General features: G+C 41.3%; 1 protein-coding gene, 2 long non-coding RNA genes and 1 pseudogene across 6 annotated transcripts; 1 reads left to right on the forward strand and 3 right to left on the reverse strand.

Moving 5' to 3' along the window:
* Positions 1-7,009: 7,009 nt before the first annotated feature.
* On the reverse strand, positions 7,010-14,501 carry LOC149269532 (uncharacterized; annotated as a pseudogene).
* A 1,037-nt stretch (positions 14,502-15,538) lies between these two features.
* On the reverse strand, positions 15,539-22,363 carry LOC149269533 (uncharacterized). Of its 2 annotated transcripts, none has more exons than XM_089468407.1 (2): positions 21,383-22,363; positions 15,539-21,259 (listed from the first exon to the last, which is right to left on the reverse strand). In XM_089468407.1, exon 2 carries the CDS (start codon positions 19,468-19,470, stop codon positions 18,721-18,723), a length of 750 nt encoding a protein of 249 aa, XP_089324533.1. In that variant the 5' UTR covers positions 19,471-21,259; positions 21,383-22,363; the 3' UTR covers positions 15,539-18,720. The 2 variants fall into 2 exon arrangements, with proteins under 2 accessions (XP_089324533.1, XP_089324534.1); XM_089468408.1 differs by having other exon boundaries at positions 15,539-21,300.
* Positions 22,364-22,401: 38 nt separating this feature from the next.
* On the reverse strand, positions 22,402-23,579 carry LOC149269534 (uncharacterized). The gene is made up of 3 exons (XR_016270007.1): positions 22,906-23,579; positions 22,802-22,819; positions 22,402-22,711 (listed from the first exon to the last, which is right to left on the reverse strand). It is a non-coding gene; the product is annotated as an uncharacterized LOC149269534 (long non-coding RNA).
* On the forward strand, positions 23,570-26,626 carry LOC149269535 (uncharacterized). 3 transcript variants are annotated; one of them, XR_016270000.1, is made up of 4 exons: positions 23,570-24,269; positions 24,356-24,885; positions 24,947-26,419; positions 26,478-26,626. It is a non-coding gene; the product is annotated as an uncharacterized LOC149269535 (long non-coding RNA). The 3 variants fall into 3 exon arrangements; XR_016269999.1 differs by having other exon boundaries at positions 24,955-26,419; XR_016269998.1 differs by having other exon boundaries at positions 25,010-26,419.
* Positions 26,627-26,953: the final 327 nt, after the last annotated feature.

Below are 26,953 nucleotides of genomic sequence, written 5' to 3' on the forward strand. Positions count from 1 at the left end.
CGCTTAGTTTGCATTGGTCCAATGGACGTTGTTTGCCAGCATTGTGGCGCATTGAAGTTTGCTGGTGAAACGCCCGGTTTGTGCTGCCTTAGTGGTAAAGTGACATTGCCATTAGTGGTCCCGCCACCAGAGCCATTGCGTTCCCTGCTTTATGACGAAACACCAGAATCACGACATTTACTAGCGAACACTCAAAAATACAATGCCTGTTTCCAAATGACTTCATTTGGGGAGGTAAGGTAATTTACGTTAAAAATTTTATTTTCTATGATTAAAAAAAAAAAAAAAAAAACAAGTAAGAAAGCTCTAGTCGAGACTGCTCGACTACGAGATCCCCTGAACCCTTGGAGCAATAGATATTTCAATAATTTTTCGCGTCTTTCAGCTTATACAAGAAACACGCACACACACACACACAGGCACGTACGCACACATAGGCATACATACACACACACGCATACAGATACACATGCACACACGCATACACACACAAGCACCCACGCATAAACACGCATGGGCTGCAGTATGCGCTTACTATGAGAACTTAATTGTTTAATAACTTTTTTTATCGACGTTTTATAAAAATTATTATGATTATAACATGAATATGCATGTAATTGCCAAAGCACAAGTCTCTAGTATTTGAAATACACTTTTTACAAAAGTGAGGGTGAGGGGATGAATTTAGAGATGGGGGGTAAATTTTAACAAAAACCGAAATTGTATAAATTGCATAAAAGCATACATTAAAAATTTGGAGACTCTAGCAATAAATGTGTAGAAGATATAATTTTATAACTGGTTTTCGATAAGGTTTTTTATCGATAAAAAAAGATCGGAATGAGTTATCGATTTTTAATGATAAACTTGATATGCGCGCTGTAATTATGGACATTTTAAAAAAAATTTGAAGTCTCTAGCTATTATATCTTCTGAAATCGATGCGTTCATACATACGGACAGACGGACAGACGGACAGACGGACGGACGGACAGACGGACAGACGGACAGACAGACGGACAGGGCCAAATCAACTCAGCTCGTCGCCCTGATCAAGAATATATATACTTTGTGGGGTCTGCCACGCCTCCTTCTGCCTGTTACATACATTTCAACAAAACCATTATACCCTGATTTCCCATTGAAAATGGGTTCAGGGTATAAAAAGGGAAAAGAGCAATGGGCCCAAATGGCTACCCTGAGGTACACCAGACGAAACAAATATAAATTTAGACATAGCTGTTCTCATCAAGACTCTTTGGGTTCTACCCGTTAAATAGGATGAAATCCAAGAGACAAGACTGGGTGAAAATCCTAAGCGTTCAAGCTTAAGAATTAGTATGTGATGATGTACGGAGTCAAATGCTTTACTGAAGTCCGTATAAATAACATCGGTTTGCATTTTTTTTAGAAAAGCTGTCATTAACAAGCGAAGTGAACTCAAGTAAATTAGAGGACGTAGATCGATTTTGAACAAAACCATGTTGAGATGGTTGAATAATCGATTTGCAAAAATGCTGCAAGGCCGATGTTATGATTTTCTCAAATAATTTCGGAATAGCAGATAATTTCGCGATGCCTCTATAATTGGAAATATCAGATCTTCCACCTTTTTATACCCTGAACCCATTTTCAATGGGAAATCAGGGTATAATGGTTTTGTTGAAATGTATGTAACAGGCAGAAGGAGGCGTGGCAGACCCCACAAAGTATATATATTCTTGATCAGGGCGACGAGCTGAGTTGATTTGGCCCTGTCCGTCTGTCTGTCCGTCTGTCCGTCTGTCCGTCCGTCCGTCTGTCCGTATGTATGAACGCGTCGATTTCAGAAGATATAAGAGCTAGAGACTTCAAATTTTTTTTAAAATGTCCGTAATTACAGCGCGCATATCAAGTTTATCATTAAAAATCGATAACTCAACCCGATCTTTTTTTATCGATAAAAAACCTTATCGAAACCCAGTTATAAAATTATATCTTCTACACCTTTATTGCTAGAGTCTCCAAATTTTTAATGTATGCTTATATGCAATTTATACAATTTCGGTTTTTGTTAAAATTTACCCCCACCTCTAAATTCACCCCCTCACCCTCACTTTTGTAAAAAGCGTATTTCAAATACTAGAGACTTGTGCTTTGACAATTACATGTATATTCATGTTATAATCATAATCTGAAAGTTTCATGAAGATCGTACGTCCATAAAAAAAGTTATTAAACAATTAAGTTCTCATAGTAAACGCACACTGCAGCCCATGCGTGTTTATGCGTGGGTGCTTGTGTGTGTATGTGTTTGTGTATGTGTGTGTGTATGTGTGTGTGTATGTGTGTGTGTATGTGTGTCTGTATGCGTGTGTGTGTATGTGTGCCTGTGTGTGCGTTTGTGTGTGTATGCATGTGTGAGTGTATGTGTGTCGCAGTTCGCAGTTCGCAGTTCGTGTCGTGTTTCTTATGTAAGCTGAAAGACGCGAAAAATTATTGAAATATCTATTGCTCCAAGGGTTCAGGGGATCTCTTAGTCGAGCAGTCTCGACTAGAGCTTTTTTACTTGTTTATATAAGGGAATGATGAAAGATTCTTTCCAAATTGAAGGGAACACAGAAGTATCCAAGGACAAGTTAAACAATTTTAGTAATTGTGACTGAAGTGAAACACTGCACTCTTTAATCATACAACTAGGAATATTATCAGCACCAGGAGAGAAAGATGATTTTAATGTCCTAATGGCTGCAGCCAGAGAGGATGCAGTAACTTTGGGAGTATTTATAGATCCATATTCAGGAAGAGAATAAGGATATGAGTTGCTGTAGAGATCAGCAGAAGAATAAGTGGATTGAAAAAAATCAGCAAATAGATCAGAGGAATCCTGATCATTGCATGTTTTTTCACCTCCAAGGACAAATGAGGACGGCAAATCAGAGGATTTACGCTTCGAGTTTGCAAATGAGAAAAATTGTTTGGGATCTCGAGTAAACTGACGTTTGCAACGTGTAAGATAATTCTCATAACAGCTAGAATTTAAAAGATTGAAGTTTGACTTGGCAATGGAATATTTGGACCAGTCAATACTTGAACCAGACTTTTTGTAATTTTTAAAACATTTAGTTTTAATGTTTCTCAAGTTCGATAGAGTTTTGGTGAACCAAGGTGGCTTATTTGAAACTGGCGAAATACGGCGGAGAGGGACACAAACATCCAGAATAGAGTTTAAGGTAGAATAAAAAAACGATGCTGCTAAATTAATATCAACCGACTCATATAAAATAGACCAGTCTGTTGAATTAATTAGTACGTTTAGCAAAACGAAATTGCATTTACGATAACAGCGACTAAGTTTAGAAGGCATTGGAGTAGTAGAGGGAGGATTATCGATAGTTAATAAAACCTCTAAAGTGGGGTGATATATATCCTCAGGTAAGGAGAAAGGAGTTGATCTCGCGACATTAATGAGCGAATCATCAAACACAAGATCAAGAGTGCGATTAAGATGGTTTGAAATATAGTTCATCTGAAACATAGACAGGTTAAACAATTCATCAAAAAGATAGTGATCAATTGTCGGAATAAAGTAATTTGCATTACAAGTTGAAGACCAAGAAGTGTTCGGAATATTAAAATCACCCAACACAAGAAGGCAATCTCTATCATTTATATGTTCATTAACTTGTTTAATACAATTTATGTGGTGAGCATAAACTTGTACATCAGAAGAGGGAGGGATATAAGAACATGTGATGTATAATGAGCACGATGGGAGAGTTAATTTAACCGCTATAATCTACACATCATGAAGGGACGAAAAGGTAAACAATTCAGAGTGGATAATGGACTTAACCGCAATTAACACCCCACCACCTCTGCGCGACGAACGGTCGAGTCTATAAATAGTGAAATTACTTGAAAGAATTTCACTATTATGAATATTACTACTTAGCCATGTTTCAGTGAAAGCGATAATATCATATTGTACACTGAAACTATGCAAGAAAAGACTTTTAAGTTTTGAGTTTAAGCCACGTACATTTTGATAAATCAGGGACAGCTGAGAAGAGGTTTTAGTTTTTTGGTACAACGTTTGATGAAGATTGCACCGAAGGTAAATTTACTGAAATAGGAATCGATCTGTTACGATTTTTGGGTTTAAATTCATGAACAACTACATGAGGTGGCCAGAAATTAGGATCACAAAGGGTTTTAAAGTATTCTACAGGCACATTGATTTTGAACGAAGCAATTTCACGCGGTGTCGCGGAACTAAACTTCGATATAAAAACATTAGCCGAAATCTTATTTGAGATAAAAGCCGATACTGCCTCAATGGTAGTGTCAGATGAAAGCCTAGATAAGAAAACTTGCTCTCGAGGAGAGACAACAAATAAGGTAATGCTAGGAAAGGCTGACTTATTGTCACTCTTTGTTTGAACAACAATAGGTGATGTATCCAATTGTTGAACAGGAACTAGTGTTTCAATAGTAGCATCAACTTGGGGAACAATAGAGTCGGGACAGGGTTCTGAAGGGTCCAGTGAATTAGGGGCCGATGACAAAGCAGAAGCACAAGGTGAGGGTGGAGCCAGCGAATTAATTTTAATTAATTAATTTTAATTATAAGCACAGAAGGAGGTACCAACAACAAAGGAGCCTCAGATTGAGAAGGGCGACTTTCGAAATTATACTGAGATAGAATTTCTTCAGCAGCAGCCATATCACTGGATAACTGCTTAGAAATCTTCTTCAATTTTAAAAATTGGGCCTTTACAGCACTATACATTTTAGAAAAATTGATTTGTTTTTCTAAACATATCGTACAAGACCAGTGACGTCCCCGCTACCAAGTTTTGCTGTGGACATAATCTTGTCATAATCACGGCCAGTGAGACCTGCACATTTAGTGTGTATCAAATTACCACACAACCAGCAATTTACAAATTGCACTTGTGCAGAGTCCACTGCCTGCCTGAACGAACAAAATTTTTTGCAGCAAAAAATATGTTGAGCACGCGAGTCACAACAACAAACAGCCTTTATAAGAGAAAAAACGAAAAAAGAAATATATTGTGAGAGCAAGTCTAACAACAACAAGTAAGAAAGCTCTAGTCGAGACTGCTCGACTACGAGATCCCCTGAACCCTTGGAGCAATAGATATTTCAATAATTTTTCGCGTCTTTCAGCTTACGCACACACAGGCATACATACACATGCACGCATAACTTTTTTATGGACGTACGATCTTCATGAAACTTTCAGATTATTATTATAACATGAATATGCATGTAATTGCCAAAGCACAAGTCTCTAGTATTTGAAATACGCGTTTTACAAAAGTGAGGGTGAGGGGGTGAATTTAAGGGTGAGGGGTAAATTTTAACAAATACCGAAATTGTATAAATTGCATATAAGCATACATTAAAAATTTGGAGACTCTAGCAATAAAGGTGTAGAAGATATAATTTTATAACTGGTTTTCGATAAGGTTTTTTATCGATAAAAAAAGATCGGGATGAGTTATCGATTTTTAATGATAAACTTGATATGCGCGCTGTAATTACGGATATTTAAAAAAAAATTTGAAGTCTCTAGCTCTTATATCTTCTGAAATCGACGCGTTCATACATACGGACAGACGGACACACACACTAACCAACGAGTAACAAGTAAGAAAGCTCTAGTCGAGACTACTCGACTACGAGATCCCCTGAACCCTTGGAGTAATAGCTATTTCAATAATTTTCCGAGTCTTTCAGCTTACACAAGAAACACGCACACACACACACATACACAAACAATTACATACATATACACACACAAGCATAAACACGCATGGGCTGAGTGTGCGCTTACTATGAGAACTTAATTGTTTAATAACTTTTGTTGTGGACGTACGATCTTCATGAAACTTTTAGATTATGATTATAACATGGATATGCATGTAATTGCCAAAGCACAAGTCTCTAGTATTTGAAATACGCTTTTTACAAAAGTGAGGGTGAGGGGGTGAATTTAAGGGTGGGGTAAATTTTAACAAAAATCGAAATTGTATAAATTGCATATAAGCATACATTAAAAATTTGGAGACTCTAGCAATAAAGGTGTAGAAGATATAATTTTATAACTGGGTTTCGATAAGGTTTTTTATCGATAAAAAAAGATCGGGTTGACTTATCGATTTTTAATGATAAACTTGATATGCGCGCTGTAATTACGGACATTTTAAAAAAAATTTGAAGTCTCTAGCTCTTATATCTTCTGAAATCGACGCGTTCATACATACGGACAGACGGACAGACGGACAGACGGACGGACGGACAGACGGACAGACAGACGGACAGGGCCAAATCAACTCAGCTCGTCGCCCTGATCAAGAATATATATACTTTGTGGGGTCTGCCACGCCTCCTTCTGCCTGTTACATACATTTCAACAAAACCATTATACCCTGATTTCCCATTGAAAATGGGTTCAGGGTATAAAAAGTGAAAAGAGGAGAGCGCCAGAAAATATTAACACTAGACAAATGCAAATAAATGCAAGTATCAAACCGACGCTGCACCAAAACTCACAGAATAAACAAGTAAGAACGTTACATATATAATATTTTCACCTATCTTCATAGAATTAAAACATCAACTTACATGCAAAATTTCAGCATTCTAGGTTTATAACTTTAGGAGACACAGTTTTATCCGATTTGCCACGCCCCTAATGGGCGGAGATATATCCGCCATAGCTTGTGATCTTGGGTGATCGGCGCGGACCTACATACCAAATTTCAGCTTTCTAGCTCTTCAACAAACATGATTTCTGGTATATCGGAAAATGCTTTTTCCGATTTGCCACGCCCCTAGTGGGCGGATCGGGAAAATTTTAACACTTTATAAATCGCAGATATACACGAGTATGTGTTCCAAATTTCAAGTCTCTAGCTTCAATAGCGCCGAAATAGATTGCGTTCATACGGACAGACGGACAGACGGACGGACAGCAAGACGGACATTGGACAAAACCAATATACTCATTTTACTTTCGTGAATGAGTCTAAAAAGGCAATTATAGCACAGCAAACCACGGATCAAACCTTGCACAGGAATGTGTAGCCACTAGCAAAAATCAATCGACCGCAGTTATGTAAAAATTTAATAAAAACGATTAAATGTAAAAAAGAGGAAAATTTGCAGAGCAGAAAACGAACACGTCTGTACACTCTAACTGAGAACTCTCTCTCTTTCTGTGTTGATGTTGTAAAAGTTTGGGATAAAAATTCCTAATCTGGTTAGCTGCATGCCTAATTCAATGTCTTCTATGTATTCTGTAAAATGTTCTATGTTTTTGCTGCGTCTATTAAATAGCTTAGGTCATTATTTTGTGCTAAATTGTTGATTTTGAGTTCGAATTCTTCTATGTCGTTTTGATCTAAAAAAAGAGTAACAAAATGGTGATTTCTGAAGTTAGGTGTTATATGTATTTGCTTTCGTTAATCTTCTTTTTTCTTTTGAATATAGATTTATAATATGTGGTTTGTCTTCCTCTATTAGTTATTATTAAGTGTTTTTCGTCAATTTGCATTATTTGGCCTGTTTTCTTAAATGGTGTTGTAGATTTAGTTTTAACTAGCGGGGCGTGTTAGTAGTCTGTGTTTATTTCGAAGTCGATTCGTTTTTTGTGGAGATTTTCAATTCTATCTTGTTTGCTGGTGTGTCATATTCAGGTGACCTGCATATATAAATGAGTTCTTTTCGCTGTCAAGTGTTTCGTCTTATGGTTATAAATGTAAAGAATGGTTTCGAATTTGGTCTGTTTGTTTTCTATGTCGGGTTCTGTATTAATAATTCTTAGTTTTTCGTTAATTGTTCGGTGAAATCTTTCTATGTCGGAAATACCGTTTTTGCTAGTAGTGATTGTCCTTCCAAAAGAAGTATGGTACGTCGAAAAAAAGGTCCAGGATATAAAGCAACTTGCGGCTTCTCAAGAATAAGCACGAACTAAGTGCTGGCAGCGGTGTTTCAATTTGTACTACTTCGTCCACTTTGACTTCTGATGCAGGCTAAGCAGGTAGTCCTTTGACCAGTCGATCCAAAACCGACGCTTGATGCTTGATGACAGCTCCCATCTTTTAAAGCATGTCAGCTTGACGTCGTCGACTGGCTCTGTGGACGCGATTGGCAGCGGCACGAGCGTTGCTCCTATCAGGAAGTGCCCTGGCGTGAGCACTTCGCCGTCGTTGGGGTTGCTGCTGGGAGCGACCATTGGCCGCGAATTGAGCACGGCCTCGACCTCGACCAGCACGGTGGCCACCTCGTCCTGCCGTAAGATTGCGCTGCCCATTGCCTTCAGCAGCAATCCCTTGGCAGATTTCACTGCCGCTTCCCAAAGGCAGCCGAAATGCGAAGCTCGAGGAGGAATGAAGACAAATTCCATTCCCCGCTCCGCAGCAAACGTTTCCATGTCCGCTGTGCTGCCAGCGTGCGTGCAGCACCAACGAAATTGGTGGCATTGTCGCAATACAGCTTCCGGACAAGGCCACGTCGACCAACGAACTTGGATTAACACATCAGAAATGAATGTGAGGTTAAATCGGTGACAAATTCAAGATGCACTGCCTTCGAAGTAAAACAAACAAATATGGCAATATTCATTTTGACTGACGATTTGCCACGAATTCTCAGCGAAACTAGTATTGGACAACAAAAGTTCACTTCACTGATCTCAAATGGCTTGTAGCGAAAACAATGTACACATTTTCGGACTACTGCACTGCAAGCCTCTCGAGCAATGGATAAGTGGAAGCATGCAAGTCGTTTAGATGTTTTAAACATCGAATTGCTAAAAATGGAGCAGTCGCTGTCCCATACATTACTGTATATAATCGAAAGATTCGTAACGGATCAGTGGGCGTTTCCCTCCACACAATAAGTTTAAAGTTGCGGTGAGACTCGTCAAGTTTAATTCGACGGTACATTTTAGCGATGTCTGTTGTAGCAGCCCGAGGACGAAGTCGAAATCTTAGCAAAGTCTCCCATAACTGCGGCTGGATGGTCGGACCTACCATGAGTAGATAATTCAGCGACAATTGACAGGAGGATGCGCTGTGCGGTCTTAGCTTGCATTGATATGGGATGAAACAATGCGGCTCTCTCGGAATTTGATTGTCAGTTGGGCTCATGTGACCCAAGGCCAAGTACTCTTTCATAAAGTCAATGTACATTGGCCGAATATCTTCTTGCTTGCTCATTCTTCTTTCCAAGGCCAGAAAACGTCGCTTGGCTATGTCATAAGGCGTATCAAGACAATGTGGGCTTGACTTGAATGACAACGACACTCTGAACCGACCCGAGGTAATTTGGCAAATAGTCTCTACATATGACTTCTCGCACAGTTGTTGCTCTGGGGTATACAAATTCGAATTAATTGATTTTGGCTTTTCTTCCAACTCCCAGAATTTGCGAACTTGGCAGCAACCAGATACAATCCAACCAAAGGCAGTCAATTGCAATGTTGGGCTGTTATCAGGTCCCTTTATTGTGCCTTATCTTAATATATCAAACAAGTAAGAAAGCTCTAGTCGAGACTACTCGACTACGAGATCCCCTGAACCCTTGGAGCAATAGATATTTCAATAATTTTTCGCGTCTTTCAGCTTACACAAGAAACACGCACACACACACACAGGCACGTACGCACACACAGGCACACATACACACACACGCATACAGACACACATACATACACACACACGCATACACACACAAACGCATACACACACACATACACACACACACATACACACACACACATACACACACACACATACACACACACATACTCACACACATACACAAACACATACACACACAAGCACCCACGCATAAACACTCATGGGCTGCAGTGTGCGCTTACTATGAGAACTTAATTGCTTAATAACTTTTTTTATGGACGTACGACTTTCAGATTATGATTATAACATGAATATACATGTAATTGCCAAAGCACAAGTCTCTAGTATTTGAAATACGCTTTTTATAAAAGTGAGGGTGAGGGGGTGAATTTAGAGGTGGGGGGTAAATTTTAACAAAAACCGAAATTGTATAAATTGCATATAAGCATACATTAAAAATTTGGAGACTCTAGCAATAAAGGTGTAGAAGATATAATGTTATAACTGGGTTTCGATAAGGTTTTTTATCGATAAAAAAAGATCGGGATGAGTTATCGATTTTTAATGATAAACTTGATATGCGCGCTGTAATTACGGACATTTAAAAAAAAAATTGAAGTCTCTAGCTCTTATATCTTCTGAAATCGACGCGTTCATACATACGGACAGACGGACAGACGGACAGACGGACAGACGGACGGACGGACAGACGGACAGACAGACGGACAGGGCCAAATCAACTCAGCTCGTCACCCTGATCAAGAATATATATACTTTGTGGGGTCTGCCACGCCTCCTTCTCCCTGTTACATACATTTCAACAAAACCATTATACCCTGATTTCCCATTGAAAATGGGTTCAGGGTATAAAAAGATATCAGCACCGAGCAACAAATCAATACGTTGTGGCTTGTGGAATTGAGGATCAGCTTGATCTGTTCAGTGTGCTTCTCTGGTTGATACGATGAAACGGAACATAACACACTAAAGACTGTTCGCATTTCTAAGTCGTCCGCACGGGACGCTATCGAAGTTTGAACGCTGTGACGAACAGACGACTGACAATTAGAAATGCCCAACAATTGAATCCCAGATCTTTGCCTTTCTAATTTCAACTGTTTTGCAAGTTCTTCAGTTATGAAATTAATCTCTGTGGCTGACTTGGCCGAGCTACTGCCAGTGAAGCTTTCCCAATTCTTTTCCTATTGTCTTGAGTTACCTTACGACTTGGACCAGCACTTAAATGCTGATACCGTCTGTTTAAGGCAGCTTCACAATCTTGCCACAATGGTAGTTTATTGTAGTCAAGATTATCTTCCCATCTAGAGTGCGTGCCAGCTTCCGCTTTCATCATTACTAAATGTATGAGCATGGCATTCGAAATCTGCTTATCAGATCCTAGCGATAATAGAGACTCATAAATGACCCGGACTGAGTCTATCAGCATGCGCAAAGATGATGCTGATGGTTCGGATATGTGTGGGAGGTCAAATAGTTTCGAAATGCTGTTAAAAAATATGAGACACCGACTGTCGTACACATTTTTTAAAGCAGCTTACGTTTTTGGGTAATTAGCATCTGTCACCTGATATGCCTTGACAATACCCAATGCTTCCTTATCCAAGTATGACAACAAGTGATTAAACTTTTTTATATTTGATAGCCCTAGCTCGCTGTCGGCTAAACTCTCAAAAAGTCCAATGAAATTCTTATATTACGAATATTCGCCACTAAACTTTGGCAACTTTATATTCGGTAGATTCCTAGAGTGTGACACTGAGCTAATCATTGTAGAGTTAGCGGGCTTCTCATTTTAGATTGATAGTGTAGAATATAAAGGTTTTTCCGATTTGCCCCCCCCCAACTGGGCGTAGATTACTCATTTTTGGTCAGTTTTTAGAACGAGATAATGGTACCCTACCTGCAAAGTTTGAATGCTTACACTCAAAAAATGTTAGAATTACAGGGTATTTTTCGCCTCTAAAGAGGCGTAAAAATTATTTTTGGGTAATCGATAAAGTAGGCTACCAGTAACTCAACTATCTATCTTCTATCTATTATACTTTAGGTTTGCCACGCCCCCTGTGGGCGGACATATATCCGACGAAGCTTTTTGGTCTTGGGTGATCAGCCCGAGTATATATATGAAATTTGTCTCTGGCATCAATAGTGTCCAAAATATAGCAGAAATCGAAAAATCACTATATCTTGTAAGGTTAAATTATTTTAGCCGGGGTCAGAGTCTCAGTCTGCCCAGGGCCACAACTTACAAGAAATTTATAAGTTAGTACGGGACTGTGCATGGTTAGAGAAATGGGAGAGGGAGGGGGAATTCGTTCAAACTACCAGTTAGTGTTATCGTGGTTAGTTATGATTAGTAAACTAGTAAATTGATTATTAAACTAGCTACGAATAAATATGCAACCATCTCTACGTGCATTTCCTTACTTTATTAAACTTGTCGCCTTATAACCTTTATATTTGCTAATTAGTTTTATTTTTTCCTTTTGAGCGCGTCTGCTCACATCGAGAGCTCCAGACTGACTAAAATCTGCACGCAGCTTTCAATCCTATTCTGCCGCTGTGCAGATTTTACCACGCGACCAGCAATGCAATTCCCCACCGCGACCTTTCGAGCTGCACGGCTGCATTGCTGATCGTGTGCCCGCCCACTCATTTGAATTTCGCTTACTTTCTAAGGGTAATCGCTACGGCACTTACATCTAATTATTAACTACTTAGTGCTACCTTGCGAACTAACGCTTATTCTACTTTTAATAATCAACTAATATCAACTTACGTCCTACAATTGAAATATAAACAATGATTTCAAAATATAATCTTAACTACAAAAATCAAAATCCATAACAACAAAATTCCATTTCATTTTCCCTAATCGCTACAAAATCAAACTATGCCTCAAATCCTATTCATATCCTATTCACCATAACAAAAATCTATTTCATTCAATATCTTTACTTATTGCCTACAAACATGTAAGGTGGGCAAAAAAGGCCACCTTACACCCCCCCCCCTTACTTCGACAGGGAAATTATTACGCCCCCCGATGAGTCGACGGTCACCGTATAGGCCTGTTCCCCGTTTCCCCGGTCTCGGTTACCGAGGTCATGTTAGTTTCCTCATCTCCTTGATGAAATGGGTTCAACTGTGCAATGCTAGCCACCCTTCTCTTAGGTTCGCCCTCCTTCTTTAGGCGCATTACGTTGGAGGATAGGAACTTAACGACCTTGTAAGGGCCGTCGAATTTGGGCGCCAATTTCGCCGCGAATCCTTCCGCCGCGTTCGACAGTTGATGTTGTCGCAACAGAACTGCCGAGCCCAACGTTGGCCTCCAGTCACGCCGTCTTAACTTATAGTGTCTGCCTTGATCTTTTGATGCTCGCTGCAAGTTACTGCGCACTATGTCGAAAACCTCTCTCATTTTAACCTCTTTGGCCTCGGGCTGGGTCTCTCTAGTCGCCGAACCGGGAGTGACTTCATCGTACAAAGCGGCGGGTAGGCGTGGCTCCCGCCCTAACATCAGAAAAGCTGGAGTGAAGCCCGTGGAGTCGGCCACGCTCGAATTGACCGCCAGCGTTATCTCCGGCAACAGCTCTTCCCGTCGGGTTCTCCTGTGGTGAATAAGGCACTGTGTACTGGAGTGTTACCCCCAGGGATTCCATGAACGCCTTGAAACTTCTGCTCGCAAATTGTACACCGTTGTCGCAAACGAATGTCCTGGGTATTCCAAATCTGCTGAGTATACGTTCCCGGAACGCCAGTTGCAACAGAGCGGTAGTAGCTCTCCTCAATGGCACCAGCTCCACCCATTTAGCGAAAGCGTCGTGGAACACCAACAACATCGTATTCCCACGCTTGGAACGAGGCAACGGTCCCACGAAGTCTGCGCACAAGACCGCCATTGGCTCCGCCACCTGCCTGGTGAGCATATGCCCGGCCGGCCTTTGTTGCACGCATTTGAATCTTTGGCACGTTTCGCAACACCTCACGTACTTGGCGGCATCTCGGAACATGCTCGGCCAATAGTACCTTTGCGCAAGTCGCGCTGCCGTTTTCCTCACTCCTTGATGTCCGGCCGTGGGAGCGTCGTGACACTCTCTCATCACTCTGCCCCTCAAACTGCTTGGGACGCGGAGCTTCCATGGGATAAAGTCCTCCTCGTATATCCTATGGCCTAAATTCCGGTACAACTACCCGTTCTCCTCCACGTTATCCTGGAACTTCTCAGGCTCCTTTACGATCCTTTCACGCATCCTTTTTATCCACCCGCAAGGGGGATTTTCTTTCACAGCCTGCTTGCAACTGTCTATGGGCTGTCGGGACAGTGCGTCGGCTACCACATTCAATTTCCCACGGCGATAGCGTACGTCGAACTGGAATTGCTGCAACTCTAGCGCCCAACGAGCGATCCGGCCCGTGGGACTTTCTATAGAGTTGAGCCATTTCAGTGCTAGGTGATCCGTGACAACATCGCATCTTTCGGATCGCCCAGACGATCGCGATGCACTGCTTCTCCGTGGCCGAGTAGTTTATCTCCGCCTTCAGTAACTTTCGACTGGCGTATGCTATTACTCGCTCCTGCCCCTCAACTTCTTGCGTCAGCACTGCGCCGAGGCCGTAGTCGCTGGCGTCGGTCTGCAGCACGAATTTGGCCGAGAAGTCGGGACAGGCCAGAATAGGCGCGGTCGTCAAACTCTCCTTGAGTTTCTGCAACGCCTCCTCCTGTTCCTCGTTCCAGATCCACTTCTGGCCCTTCTTTAGCAACTTCGTCATCGGTTGTACTAGCGACGCGAAGTCCGGCACGAATCGTCTACACCATGATGCCATTCCTAGGCATTGCCGCAACTCCTTTAGACACGAAAGTGACAGGAGGCTCCGAATCGCCTCAACCTTCGCGGGATCCGTGCAAATCCCCTCTCCGCTTATTACGTGGCCAAGGTACGCCAAGTTTTCCCGAAAGAAACTGCATTTATTTCTGTTGAGTCTTAGATTGGCCGCTCGCAACCGCCGGAAAACTTCCTTCAGGTTGGCCACGTGTTGCTCCTTCGTCGCTCCGATGACCACTATATCGTCGAAATACGCAAACACGTGAGGCTCCATGTCCAGTGCCCTCTGGAACGTCGCCCCTGCCGAATGCAAGCCGAACGGCATCACCCGCCATTGGAACAATCCTCTACCTGGCACAGTGAACGCCGTGTACTCCCTACTATCCGCCGCCATCGGGATCTGCCAGTAACCGCTCTTTAAATCCAGCGTGGATATGAATATTGCGTGTCGTAACCTCTCCAAAATGTGAAGGATCCACGGAACAGGGTACGCATCCGGGACTGAGTGGGCGTTGAGTTGTCGATAATCTACGCACATGCACCAATCCCGTCTTTTTCTTGACCAAGACTATGGGTGCGCTATGCGGGCTCTTCGACGGTTCAATCGCCCCAGCTTGAAGCAGCTCGTCCACCTGTTCATCGATCACTTTCTGCATAGCCGGATTCTTAGGGTAGTACCTTTGCTTCAAAGGCTTGTCGTCCTTCATTCGGATGCTATGCTCAGCGATGTGCGTCACGCCTTTGAGGTCCTCAAACAATGCCAGCTCTGCTTCTAGAAACTCTTGCAGTTCTTCCTCCAACTCATCCGGCCACTCCTTGCTCCTGGGCGCGGATCGTTCATTTCCTCCATACTCGTTTTCCGATGCCTCTCTTGTCGGTGGGCCGCCTCCGGGCTCACCTTCCTTCTCCAACTCGACCGATCTAAACTCCGGCGGCCCCTCCTAGGGTCCGAGCCTCAAATCCTCGCTCTACTTCACAGCTCCCGCGGAAGGCCCAGCTCCCCTTTTGGACTCCAGTGCCTCGCCTCTTTTCTTTTCATTCCTCCTTGTCGCCGGAATATTCTCTCCAAGTCTCTCCTTCGGCGTCCCTTTGTTCATTCTTTTCCTCTTATTTCTGCTTTTCTTCGTCCATTTCCTCTCACCTCTTTTCTTGTCGGGCGGCGGGCCTTGGCTCGACGCATCCTAAACGCCAACTGTCGACACCGTGATTGCCGACCTTGGGTCCTCCTCCGACGCCGACTCCTTCACATCTCCTTTAGCGAGCTGGCCTTGCTCTCCAAAACCGTTGCTGCCTTTCTCTACTCTTTGTTTACGCGGTAGCGACGCTCCTTCTCCCACGTCGTCCACCATCCTCATCTCCAGCTCCGCGTTGCCGCAACGCACCGTAGTGCCGATGGCGCATAGAAAATCCATGCCGAGGATGACATGGTCCAGCATGGTCGGCATTATTAGCAGGTTCGCTTCCGCCGTCTTTCCAGCCAGACTTACATCCGTTTTCATCATCCTTGTCACGTCCAGCCTCGTATCGTCCGTTGGCGCACGCAATCTTCGCTGACAAAACAGCGCGTGGCCCCGGTGTCGATCGTGGCGGTCATCCTTTGACCCCCGACCATCACCGTCGCGACGATCTTCCACTCTTTTACTCGGAGCGGGTACCTCTCTTCGTCTTCCGTATCTAATTAGCGCCGCTCCACTCTCTTGGAGGGCGCCCCTGGCCGTTTCCCGCACCGTCCTGTTCGCAACACTCCCTCGCAGTCCGGCCTCGCTGCCCGCAGTGTCGACAGAACAACACGGACGCGTTACGACATTCCCGCGCGAAGTGTCCAGGTTGTGCGCATCGATAACAGATCCGACTCGGCCTGGGTCCAGCGTCCTGCGCCATCATCCGGCTAGTTGTCTCCGTCGCCGGCGTCCCCTTCTGCCCCCCGGCTTGTTCTCCAGACCGGGGATCAGATATCTTCTCGCGGAAGGGATTATTCTGCCGCACCTCCGCTGGCTTAGGCCAGGCGGTCTCCACCGTTGCCTTCCTCCCTCGCTCTCTTTGTTATTCCTCACGTTTTCGAATTCTGCAGCCATCTGTGTCAATTGTGTAAGGGATGTAAAATCGTGCCGGGGATGCGTTTTCGTAGGCCCTATTCAACTCTTGGGCCGGGCTGTATCTAGCCTGACGCATCAATAAACGCAACTCGATCAAGTAGTCCTTGAAGGGTTCGCCCTCCCGCTGTCGGCGCGCTCGAATCTGGTCTTCCAAACGCTCGAGGTATTGGGGAGGTAAGAAGAAGTCCAAGAACTCTTTCTTGAATTCCATCCAGGGCACGTCTCTTAGCCTCAACCTTCGATCCTGGTATTAATGATAGCCTGGGAAATGCACTACTAAGACCATTGCCAAAGTTGCTGCAAATGTCTAGCCATGCAGTGTGACATGCAGACGGGAGACTCTCGTCCCAATCAAGTTTATGCCTCCAGAGTTGTTGCAAGAAAATTTTAGCCTTCGTTATTACTGTGCCGACCAAGCCGAGGGATCAAAAAACCGACCAATAGACGAGAGAACAGAGCGCCTGGAGGGCTTAGAGGCTGAATTCAGGGCTAGATATGAGAAAAGAAGTTGATCAGATGCCGGATCCCATGCAAGGCCAAGTGTCTTTGTAATGTCGCTGCCATCATTGAACCTAATGAGCGATTCCTTGTCGCAGTCTGTTACGCCGTCCAGTACCATGGGATGGCTTGAACACCACTTCCTCAATTTAAACTTCCCACATGCCAAGATTCCAGCTGTCTCTTGCATAACAAGTCTTGCTTCTTCGACTGAATTTCCTCCACTAATCAAATCATCAACATAGAAATCGCGAAACAGTACGTCGGACCCGACTGGGAATGCGTTCCTTTCATCTACGGCAAGCTGATGCATGGCGCGCACAGACAAAAATGACGCTGGTTTTGTTCCATATATTACCGTATCACCTAATAACCTGACATTAGAATGTCATTCAACGAATGCCCAGTTGTTGTAGATGCAGATCCATCAAAGACGACGCGAAGCTTGGTAGTTGTGCTATCATCCTTCAGAACGCAGTGATGAGGAAGAAATTATCTGCATAGATGGAATGAATTTAGAGGAACGCGTGACATGTGACCAAGTTCAAGATACTCTTTCAGAAATGCTAAGTATTGAGAGTTTATATGCGGCAAACGACTCAATTTCTTCTCCAAATTGAGAAACCGATGTCGCGCTTGCCCATAAGAATCTCCAAGAAGCTCGCAACTAAGCTTAACAGGCAGGCGTACTGTATATTGGCCACTAGCCAATCGATTGTAATGCCTCGCGAAATGCGCTTCGCAGTCTGAGTCTTCCTTGCTGAACTTTACTTTACTTCTGTAACAATGGAAGTCCAGGCATCAACTTGATTTGTCCCACACAGAGCAAATCATAAAACAGGCTAGCTCCGATAAGCAGATCTACTCGTTGCGGCCTATGGAAAGCTGGATCTGCCAGCACTATATTTTGCGGTATGCTCCAATTGCTCGTATTCACATTAGAACTAGGCTGCCTGCTAGTTATATTTGTAGCTACCATAGCCGTTATGCTAGTTGTATAATCAGATGCATGAGCTTGAAGAGTGAGGCAAATGCTGCTGCCATCCATGGCAACATTGGAGTCGCCTACGCCGCATACAGATGCAACCGATTTCGTTCTCTTAAGTTGCAGGAGATTCGCAAATCTGACTGTAATGAGATGTAGTTGAGAGCCTGAATCTAAAAGTGCACGATAAGGAACAAGCTCGCCAAACCGATTCCTTGCCAGAACCACTGCGGTAGCCAGGAACACAACATCGCTGTGCAGATCCTTGGATAAGAGTGGCTGGTGCTGAGGGCTGAGGGATGGTCTGTACTCTTGACGTTGAAGATTGTTGATGGGGTGGAATTGCTGCCTGCGATGTGCTGGAGTGACCGAGATGAAGAAGCGTATGATGCTTGACGCCACAGACTCGACAACTGCGCGAGCCACATTGTCGCGACTGATGACCTCCCTTGAGACAATTCAAACATAAGCCAGCCTTTCGGACCTCATTCAGGCGAAGACTAGGAGACAAGTTTGCGAATCTTGGGCATTTGTAGATTGTGTGCTCAAGATCATTACAAAAATTGCAACTGTGCGTACTGTGGCCGGTTATTAGAAATGCTGATCTGCTGGTAGCAACCTTACTGCAAGAATTCATCGGCTTACTTGACGAATAGTTTGTAAGAGCAAATTTCGATTCCAAATTTCGATTCCAAAGTACGGCAACGAAGCTCAAGAAACGAGGAGACTTCTTCATATCTGGGTATCTGAAAAGCCATCTCTGAGTTGTCTAATTTCTCTTCCCATTTAGCTTGTGAGGCCTCATCAAGCTTCTGTAGCAGTATCTGAGCAATCATGGCACTGGCTATCTGCTCTGTTGTGCCCAGACTACAGAGCGCACGCATATGGACATTGAAGCTGTCAGATAGCTCACACAGCTTGGTTATGGATCCATTTTCTACTCTTTTGAGACCTAAGATCTTTACGATGTGAGCCTGGAAGATTAAACGTCGGTTATCATATCTCTGCTTCAATAAATTTATGGCAATTTTATAATTATCATTAGAAATTTCCAAAGAGCGAACCGTATCCAACGCTGCGCCATCAAGGCAGGACCGGAGGTGCTGAAGTCTTTCCATATTGCTGATTTCTGGCCGACTTTCAATGATTGTAGAAAACATTGAGTAGAAATCAGCCCAATTAGCATATCCACCGCTGAACATAGGTAGCTTTAATGGCGGCAACGCAGGTGCAGCCTGCAATCTGGGAGCGGATGCGCGAGGAGGGTCACTTGGACGACTTAACGTGGAACTATGATGCACTTGAGCAGAACGACTTTGCACTTCGGACATTATTGTTGACTGCATGACCATTATTAAATCATCAAAGTCAGTGCGTAAATTGCTGGACATCGAGCTCCTCTAGACTTTCATGAGCCTTTCTAAAGGAGTGGCTTAGCTTGTCGATATGCTCCAGTAGAACATTTAGAGTGCTGTCACTGTGATCGGCAAGAGCATCTGAATCGACCTTGGATTGTAGCTTTTTTACGCGTTCAAGCACCGACTGTAAGTCGTATTTGTTGAGCAGAGTACTTGCAACTATAATAAACTGCCACAGAATTATATTATGGTACTCAAATAATATACACGTATGAATTGTTGCACACCGGTACGATTATTATGGACGCGCTCGTATCGCAGCCGTGGCGAAAGAGTGCAATGTCAACGAAGAATAACGGCAAGCATGTAATTACACTGTGCTTATGCAAACTTAATCACTTATAGATTGAAGCTATAGATCACGCAGTCACTAACCATAGACATAGTTCAGAAATTAGCTGATTCTTTATTAGATTGTCATTTGCAGAAGTTTTCGCATGTGTACTACTTTTACGGGCGCCAGTGTATTGCAGACCGAACGAAAGAGTGTCTGGCGAATTGGCAAAGTAACGGCACGCAACTAATCGCTATATACACTGCTTATGTTCACGGGTGTATGTATGTATGTGATGCTGTCAATATATATATATATGCAAATATGTAAAAAGAAACGAAAGAGAATCACGTCGGGGTCACCAAATGTTGAGCTATCGAGATTTTTCGAATAGCTTTAAATTATTAAACGATTGAATTTACTTATTGATTAGTTTATTAGAGATTATAAGAGTTTACAGAGTTTATGTGATAGACGCGAGCAAGCGACTAGGCTGTCGTGCTGTCCGCTACTATGTTTGTAATAGTCAATCTAACACTGCATCTGCTCTAAACAAGAGTTAACTGCATACTAACTACAATGTACGCGAGCCGGCGGATTAAGCTGAGCCGGTGCGTGGGTGAAAGAGACAACGAAAAAGGGAGAGAGGGATCTCCGCTGCGTGGGTGCTTGTGTGTGTATGTGTGTGTGTTTCTTGTGTAAGCTGAAAGACGCGAAAAATTATTGAAATAGCTAACACTCCAAGGGTTCAGGGGATCCCGTAGTCGAGCAGTCTCGACTAGAGCTTTCTTACTTGTTATATTTTGATTTTGTTATTTTTATCATTTTACTAGCTGGCCCGGCAAACTTTGCATTGCCCTCTATATTATTTCTAGGTAAAAAATTGTTGAAAGCTATGTTGTTCAGGCTGGGATACACTGATAAATTTATTAATCGGATTTTCATTCAAGCACCTTGTTGTAAACGACATTCTTCGTTTTTTGGTCGGGTGCAAGAACAAATAATGCGGATCGTTTGCCAACACGTGAGCATGCCACGTACAATTGACCATGAGAAAAACACGCATTTTCTAGATTGAGGCCACAAATAGTCAAAGATTGGCCCTGTGACTTGTTGATCGTCATGGCGAAGGCAAGACGAAGCGGGAATTGAATTCGTTTAAATTCAAAGGGCATATCTGTTGAGCTCATCGGAATCCTAGGAATAAGAACTTCCTCATCTTTAAATTTTCCTTTGAGTATCGACGCGTGAATCACATTGCTCATCAGTTTTCTTATCACCAAACGCGTTCCATTGCACAGTTTTGGTTGGTTTAAATTTCTAAGCAGGCAAATCTTGGAGAATTGCTCTTTTCATAGCTGTGTTCATTTCTTGACGCTGGTCAAGTTGTTCTTCCATATTGCCCATGAAGTATATTTGCAAGAATTTTTGCTGTGCATCTTCAATAGGTTGCAATGATCCAATGCGATGGCAAATCTGGCCTTGAATCTTTAAATTCAAAGCCATAGTTATAGTTATATTTACAAACACTTTTTACAGAAATCTAACAAACTACATTATTCAAAATTTTTTTTGGCAGTCATAGAAAATAAAATTTTTAACGTAAATTACCTTAAATATCCGTCTCCAATATTTTCCGCCCCAAATTATGTCATTTGGAAACAGGCATTGTATTTTTGAGTGTTCGCTAGAAAATGTCGTGATTCTAGTGTTTCGCCATAAAGCAGGGAACGCAATGGCTATGGTGACCGCTAATGGCAATGTCACTTTACCACTAAGGCAGCACAAACCGGGCGTTTCACCAGCAAACTTCAATGCGCCACAATGCTAGCAAACAACGTCCATTGGACCAATGCAAACTAAACGGTTCAAGCTGTAATCAATGGTGCAATCATATCGAAACGCTGCTCGATTCAAATCAATCCTTGAACCATTTCTTATTGCCATTTCACGGGCTGCCTCTCTTTGAGAAGCACGAATTAAGGCCCTTCTTTGCTGGGTACTAACGCGGAGCCTTTCTCGGGCGATTTCTCGCTCTTCGTCAGATAATTGACTCGCGCTATTCCGTTGCCTAATTGCATTATGGGTCCGCCGGGAAAGATTAGATCTTCTAGGACGCGGCATTTTTATACCCTGAACCCATTTTCAATGGGAAATCAGGGTATAATGGTTTTGTTGAAATGTATGTAACAGGCAGAAGGAGGCGTGGCAGACCCCACAAAGTATATATATTTTTGATCAGGGCGACGAGCTGAGTTGATTTGGCCCTGTCCGTCTGTCTGTCCGTCTGTCCGTCTGTCCGTCCGTCCGTCTGTCCGTCTGTCCGTCTGTCCGTCTGTCCGTCTGTCCGTATGTATGAACGCGTCGATTTCAGAAGATATAAGAGCTAGAGACTTCAAATTTTTTTTAAAATGTCCGTAATTACAGCGCGCATATCAAGTTTATCATTAAAAATCGATAGCTCATCCCGATCTTTTTTTATCGATAAAAAACCTTTTCGAAAACCAGTTATAAAATTATATCTTCTACACCTTTATTGCTAGAGTCTCCAAATTTTTAATGTATGCTTACATGCAATTTATACAATTTCGGTTTTTGTTAAAATTTACCCCCACCCTTAAATTCACCCCCTCACCCTCACTTTTGTAAAAAGCGCATTTCAAATATTAGAGACTTGTGCTTTGGCAATTACATGCATATCCATGTTATAATCGTAATCTAAAAGTTTCATGAAGATCGTACGTCCACAAAAGTTATTAAGCCATTAAGTTCTCATAGTAAGCGCTCACTGCAGCCCATGCGTGTTTATGCGTGGGTGCTTGTGTTGTGTATGTGTGTGTGCATGTGTATGTGTATGTATGTGAGTGAGTGTATGCGTTTGTGTCTGTATGCGTGTATGTATGCCCGTGTGTGTGTGTGTGTGCGTGTTTCTTGTGTAAGCTGAAAGACGCGAAAAATTATTGAAATATCTATTGCTCCAAGGGTTCAGGGGATCTCGTAGTCGAGCAGTCTCGACTAGAGCTTTCTTACTTGTTATTAATAGTAATACTGCCCTCGCACAAAACCATATAAAACAATCGAGAAATATAAATATAAATAATTTACACAAATTTATGTTTGAGACAAACAAATACCTGAACTTTCGAGATATTTAGCTTTTGTCCAAAAATACAATTTTTAATAATTAACTTTTTTTTTTTAATTTCGAATTTTGAATTTTGAATTTTTTATTTATTTTTGATTGTTAGGTTTTAATCTTTTGATTTTTTTTTAATTTTTGCAGATTTTTGATTTGAAATATTTATAAAGTTTAAAAGTCCGAAAATATAAAAAGCCAAAAATACACTTTTTAATAATTACCTTTTTTTTTTTTAATTTCGAATTTTTAATTTTTTATTTATTTTTTGAACAGTCAGGTTTTAATCTTTTGATTTTTTGCAGATTTTTGATTTGAAATATTTTTCCTTTTGATTTGAAATTTTTTTTTTTTTTTTTTTTTTTTTTTTTTTTGAATAGTCAGGTCTTTTCGAGATCAGGAGACCGTAGACTGACTGACTACATTTGTTTATTTACTTCTACACTATTGTCAAAACTGTCACTGTTACCAAGCCTACTGGGTATAAAAAAAATTTGAACATTTGGGGAAAAAACCGCGTTTTTCAAGTATTCGGCAAATTTTTTCAGTATTTTTAAGACCCTATACTAAACTCGTTGCGGAGACAAATCCAACAAATCAAAAACCATGAAAATTGGTTCAGCCCAAATCAAGTTATAAGCAGTCTTCACTTTTACACAACTTTCTTTTATATCTATATATATAAAAGAAAGTTGTGTAAAAGTGAAGACTGCTTATAACTTGATTTGGGCTGAACCAATTTTCATGGTTTTTGATTTGTTGGATTTGTCTCCGCAACGAGTTTAGTATAGGGTCTTAAAAATACTGAAAAAATTTGCCGAATACTTGAAAAACGCGGTTTTTTCCCCAAATGTTCAAATTTTTTTTATACCCAGTAGGCTTGGTAACAGTGACAGTTTTGACAATAGTGTAGAAGTAAATAAACAAATGTAGTCAGTCAGTCTACGGTCTCCTGACCTCGAGCAGACCTGACTATTCAAAAAAAAAAAAAAAAAAAAAAAAAAATTTTTCAAATCAAAAGGAAAAATATTTCAAATCAAAAATCTGCAAAAAATCAAAAGATTAAAACCTGACTGTTCAAAAAATAAATAAAAAATTAAAAATTCGAAATTAAAAAAAAAAAAGGTAATTATTAAAAAGTGTATTTTTGGCTTTTTATATTTTCGGACTTTTAAACTTTATAAATATTTCAAATCAAAAATCTGCAAAAATTAAAAAAAAAAATCAAAAGATTAAAACCTAACAATCAAAAATAAATAAAAAAAATTCAAAATTCAAAATTCGAAATTAAAAAAAAAAAAGTTAATTATTAAAAATTGTATTTTTGGACTTTTACAAAAGCTAAATATCTCGAAAGTTCAGGTATTTGTTTGTCTCAAACATAAATTTGTGTAAATTATTTATATTTATATTTCTCGATTGTTTTATATGGTTTTGTGCGAGGGCAGTATTACTATTAATAAAAATGCCGCGTCCTAGAAGATCTAATCTTTCCCGGCGGACCCATAATGCAATTAGGCAACGGAATAGCGCGAGTCAATTATCTGACGAAGAGCGAGAAATCGCCCGAGAAAGGCTCCGCGTTAGTACCCAGGGAAGAAGGGCCTTAATTCGTGCTTCTCAAAGAGAGGCAGCCCGTGAAATGGCAATAAGAAATGGTTCAAGGATTGATTTGAATCGAGCAGCGTTTCGATATGATTGCACCATTGATTACAGCTTGAATCGTTTAGTTTGCATTGGTCCAATGGACGTTGTTTGCTAGCATTGTGGCGCATTGAAGTTTGCTGGTGAAACGCCCGGTTTGTGCTGCCTTAGTGGTAAAGTGACATTGCCATTAGCGGTCACCATAGCCATTGCGTTCCCTGCTTTATGGCGAAACACTAGAATCACGACATTTTCTAGCGAACACTCAAAAATACAATGCCTGTTTCCAAATGACATAATTTGGGGCGGAAAATATTGGAGACGGATATTTAAGGTAATTTACGTTAAAAATTTTATTTTCTATGACTGCCAAAAAAAAATTTTGAATAATGTAGTTTGTTAGATTTCTGTAAATAGTGTTTGTAAATATAACTATAACTATGGCTTTGAATTTAAAGATTCAAGGCCAGATTTGCCATCGCATTGGATCATTGCAACCTATTGAAGATGCACAGCAAAAATTCTTGCAAATATACTTCATGGGCAATATGGAAGAACAACTTGACCGGCGTCAAGAAATGAACACAGCTATGAAAAGAGCAATTCTCCATGATTTGCATGCTTAGAAATTTAAACCAACCAAAACTGTGCAATGGAACGCGTTTGGTGATAAGAAAACTGATGAGCAATGTGATTCACGCGTTGATACTCAAAGGAAAATTTAAAGATGAGGAAGTTCTTATTCCTAGGATTCCGATGAGCTCAACAGATATGCCCTTTGAATTTAAACGAATTCAATTCCCGCTTCGTCTTGCCTTCGCCATGACGATCAAGTCACAGGGTCAATCTTTGACTATTTGTGGCCTCAATCTAGAAAATGCGTGTTTTTCTCATGGTCAATTGTACGTGGCATGCTCACGTGTTGGCAAACGATCCGCATTATTTGTTCTTGCACCCGACCAAAAAACGAAGAATGTCGTTTACAACAAGGTGCTTGAATGAAAATCCGATTAATAAATTTATCAGTGTATCCCAGCCTGAACAACATAGCTTTTAACAATTTTTTACCTAGAAATAATATAGAGGGCAATGCAACGTTTGCCGGGCCAGCTAGTATATAGATATTATTTGATTATCTATAGAAGCAAAGCGAACCAAACTAAACTTTTTTGTAGACCTTTTTTGTTTAATATGGTATTTACCATTATATACCATGGTAAATACCATAAATTAATTCTGAAATACCATACCATTCGTATTAATATATGGTATATTTTTGTTGAAAAGTTTTGGTCACACTTTGATTCGTTGATCGCGCTCAAAATTGTGAAATTGTGAAATTCCTAATTAGCAATAATGCCAAAGATATAAATATATAAACAGAATTTTCGGGACGCCTGGGCCAAATGGGACGAGTTTAAGAAGTGGCTGGTAAAAATACCTGCCGACCAAACAAAGGCGTACTGCAGCTTTTGCAACTGCACAGTTAGCGCCAAACTGTACGATATTCGGCAACATGCGGCAACAAAAAAGCACTTGTCCGCAATTGGAGGCATTGTCCAAAAAAATAAAATAGATTAAAAAAAAAAAAAACACAAAAACTGAGGAGCAGGAGGCGGAATTATGCCTATATATTGCCGAGCACTCTGCCATTGCTCCAATAGACCATTTGTCCACTATGTGTGTGAAACAATTTAACGACTGTAAAGCCGCAGTCAACATAAAGCTAAAGAGAACAAAATGCACACAAATCATTAACAATGTTCTAGCGCTTCACTTTCGTGAAGATCTTATCGCGGACATCGGTTCATCCAAATTTAGCCTAATGTTGGATGAATCCACGGATATAAGTGTAACAAAATTACTTGGTAAATATACTTGCTTGATGCTTGATGTATATAAAAAATATACCTTATATTTATACAGATATGGATTGCGGCGGCATGGCAAATGTGGCAACATTTTAATTACGAATTGCCTGAAAAATATATTTATCTTATAAGTTCCAGCGATAAATACGCAAGTCCTTCAGACTGTGAACTAGATAATATAATTACAAAATTAAACATTTAAAATTTATGTTTTGTTTGATTTTTTGCCTTTTTTAAGCCAGTTTTTTCAAATTTTTAGCCTATTCTAGCTTATATTTTTGAGAAATTTGGCCTATTTTGTCGTTTGAAATCTGGCACCACTGGCTGCTTGTGCTCACATGCATGCATATACACATTTGAGAGAGCAGAGAGTATCGTGAGAGAGAGATAGCAAGGGAAACATTCAGCGTAGAGGGATCTTTTGTTCAACAGTCGACCATCTCGGCCGAGCGCATGAAGAGAAATGATTTTGTGTTCCCATATTTTCGTAGCCCGACCCTAAAAGTGAGGAGCCGAGCAAGCACGAAGTGG

The sequence above is a fragment of the Drosophila arizonae genome, chromosome 4 (assembly GCF_054131065.1).
Source record: "Drosophila arizonae isolate 15081-1271.41 chromosome 4, UAZ_ARI_1.0, whole genome shotgun sequence".
In the NCBI taxonomy this organism is placed as follows: Eukaryota; Metazoa; Arthropoda; class Insecta; order Diptera; family Drosophilidae; genus Drosophila; species Drosophila arizonae.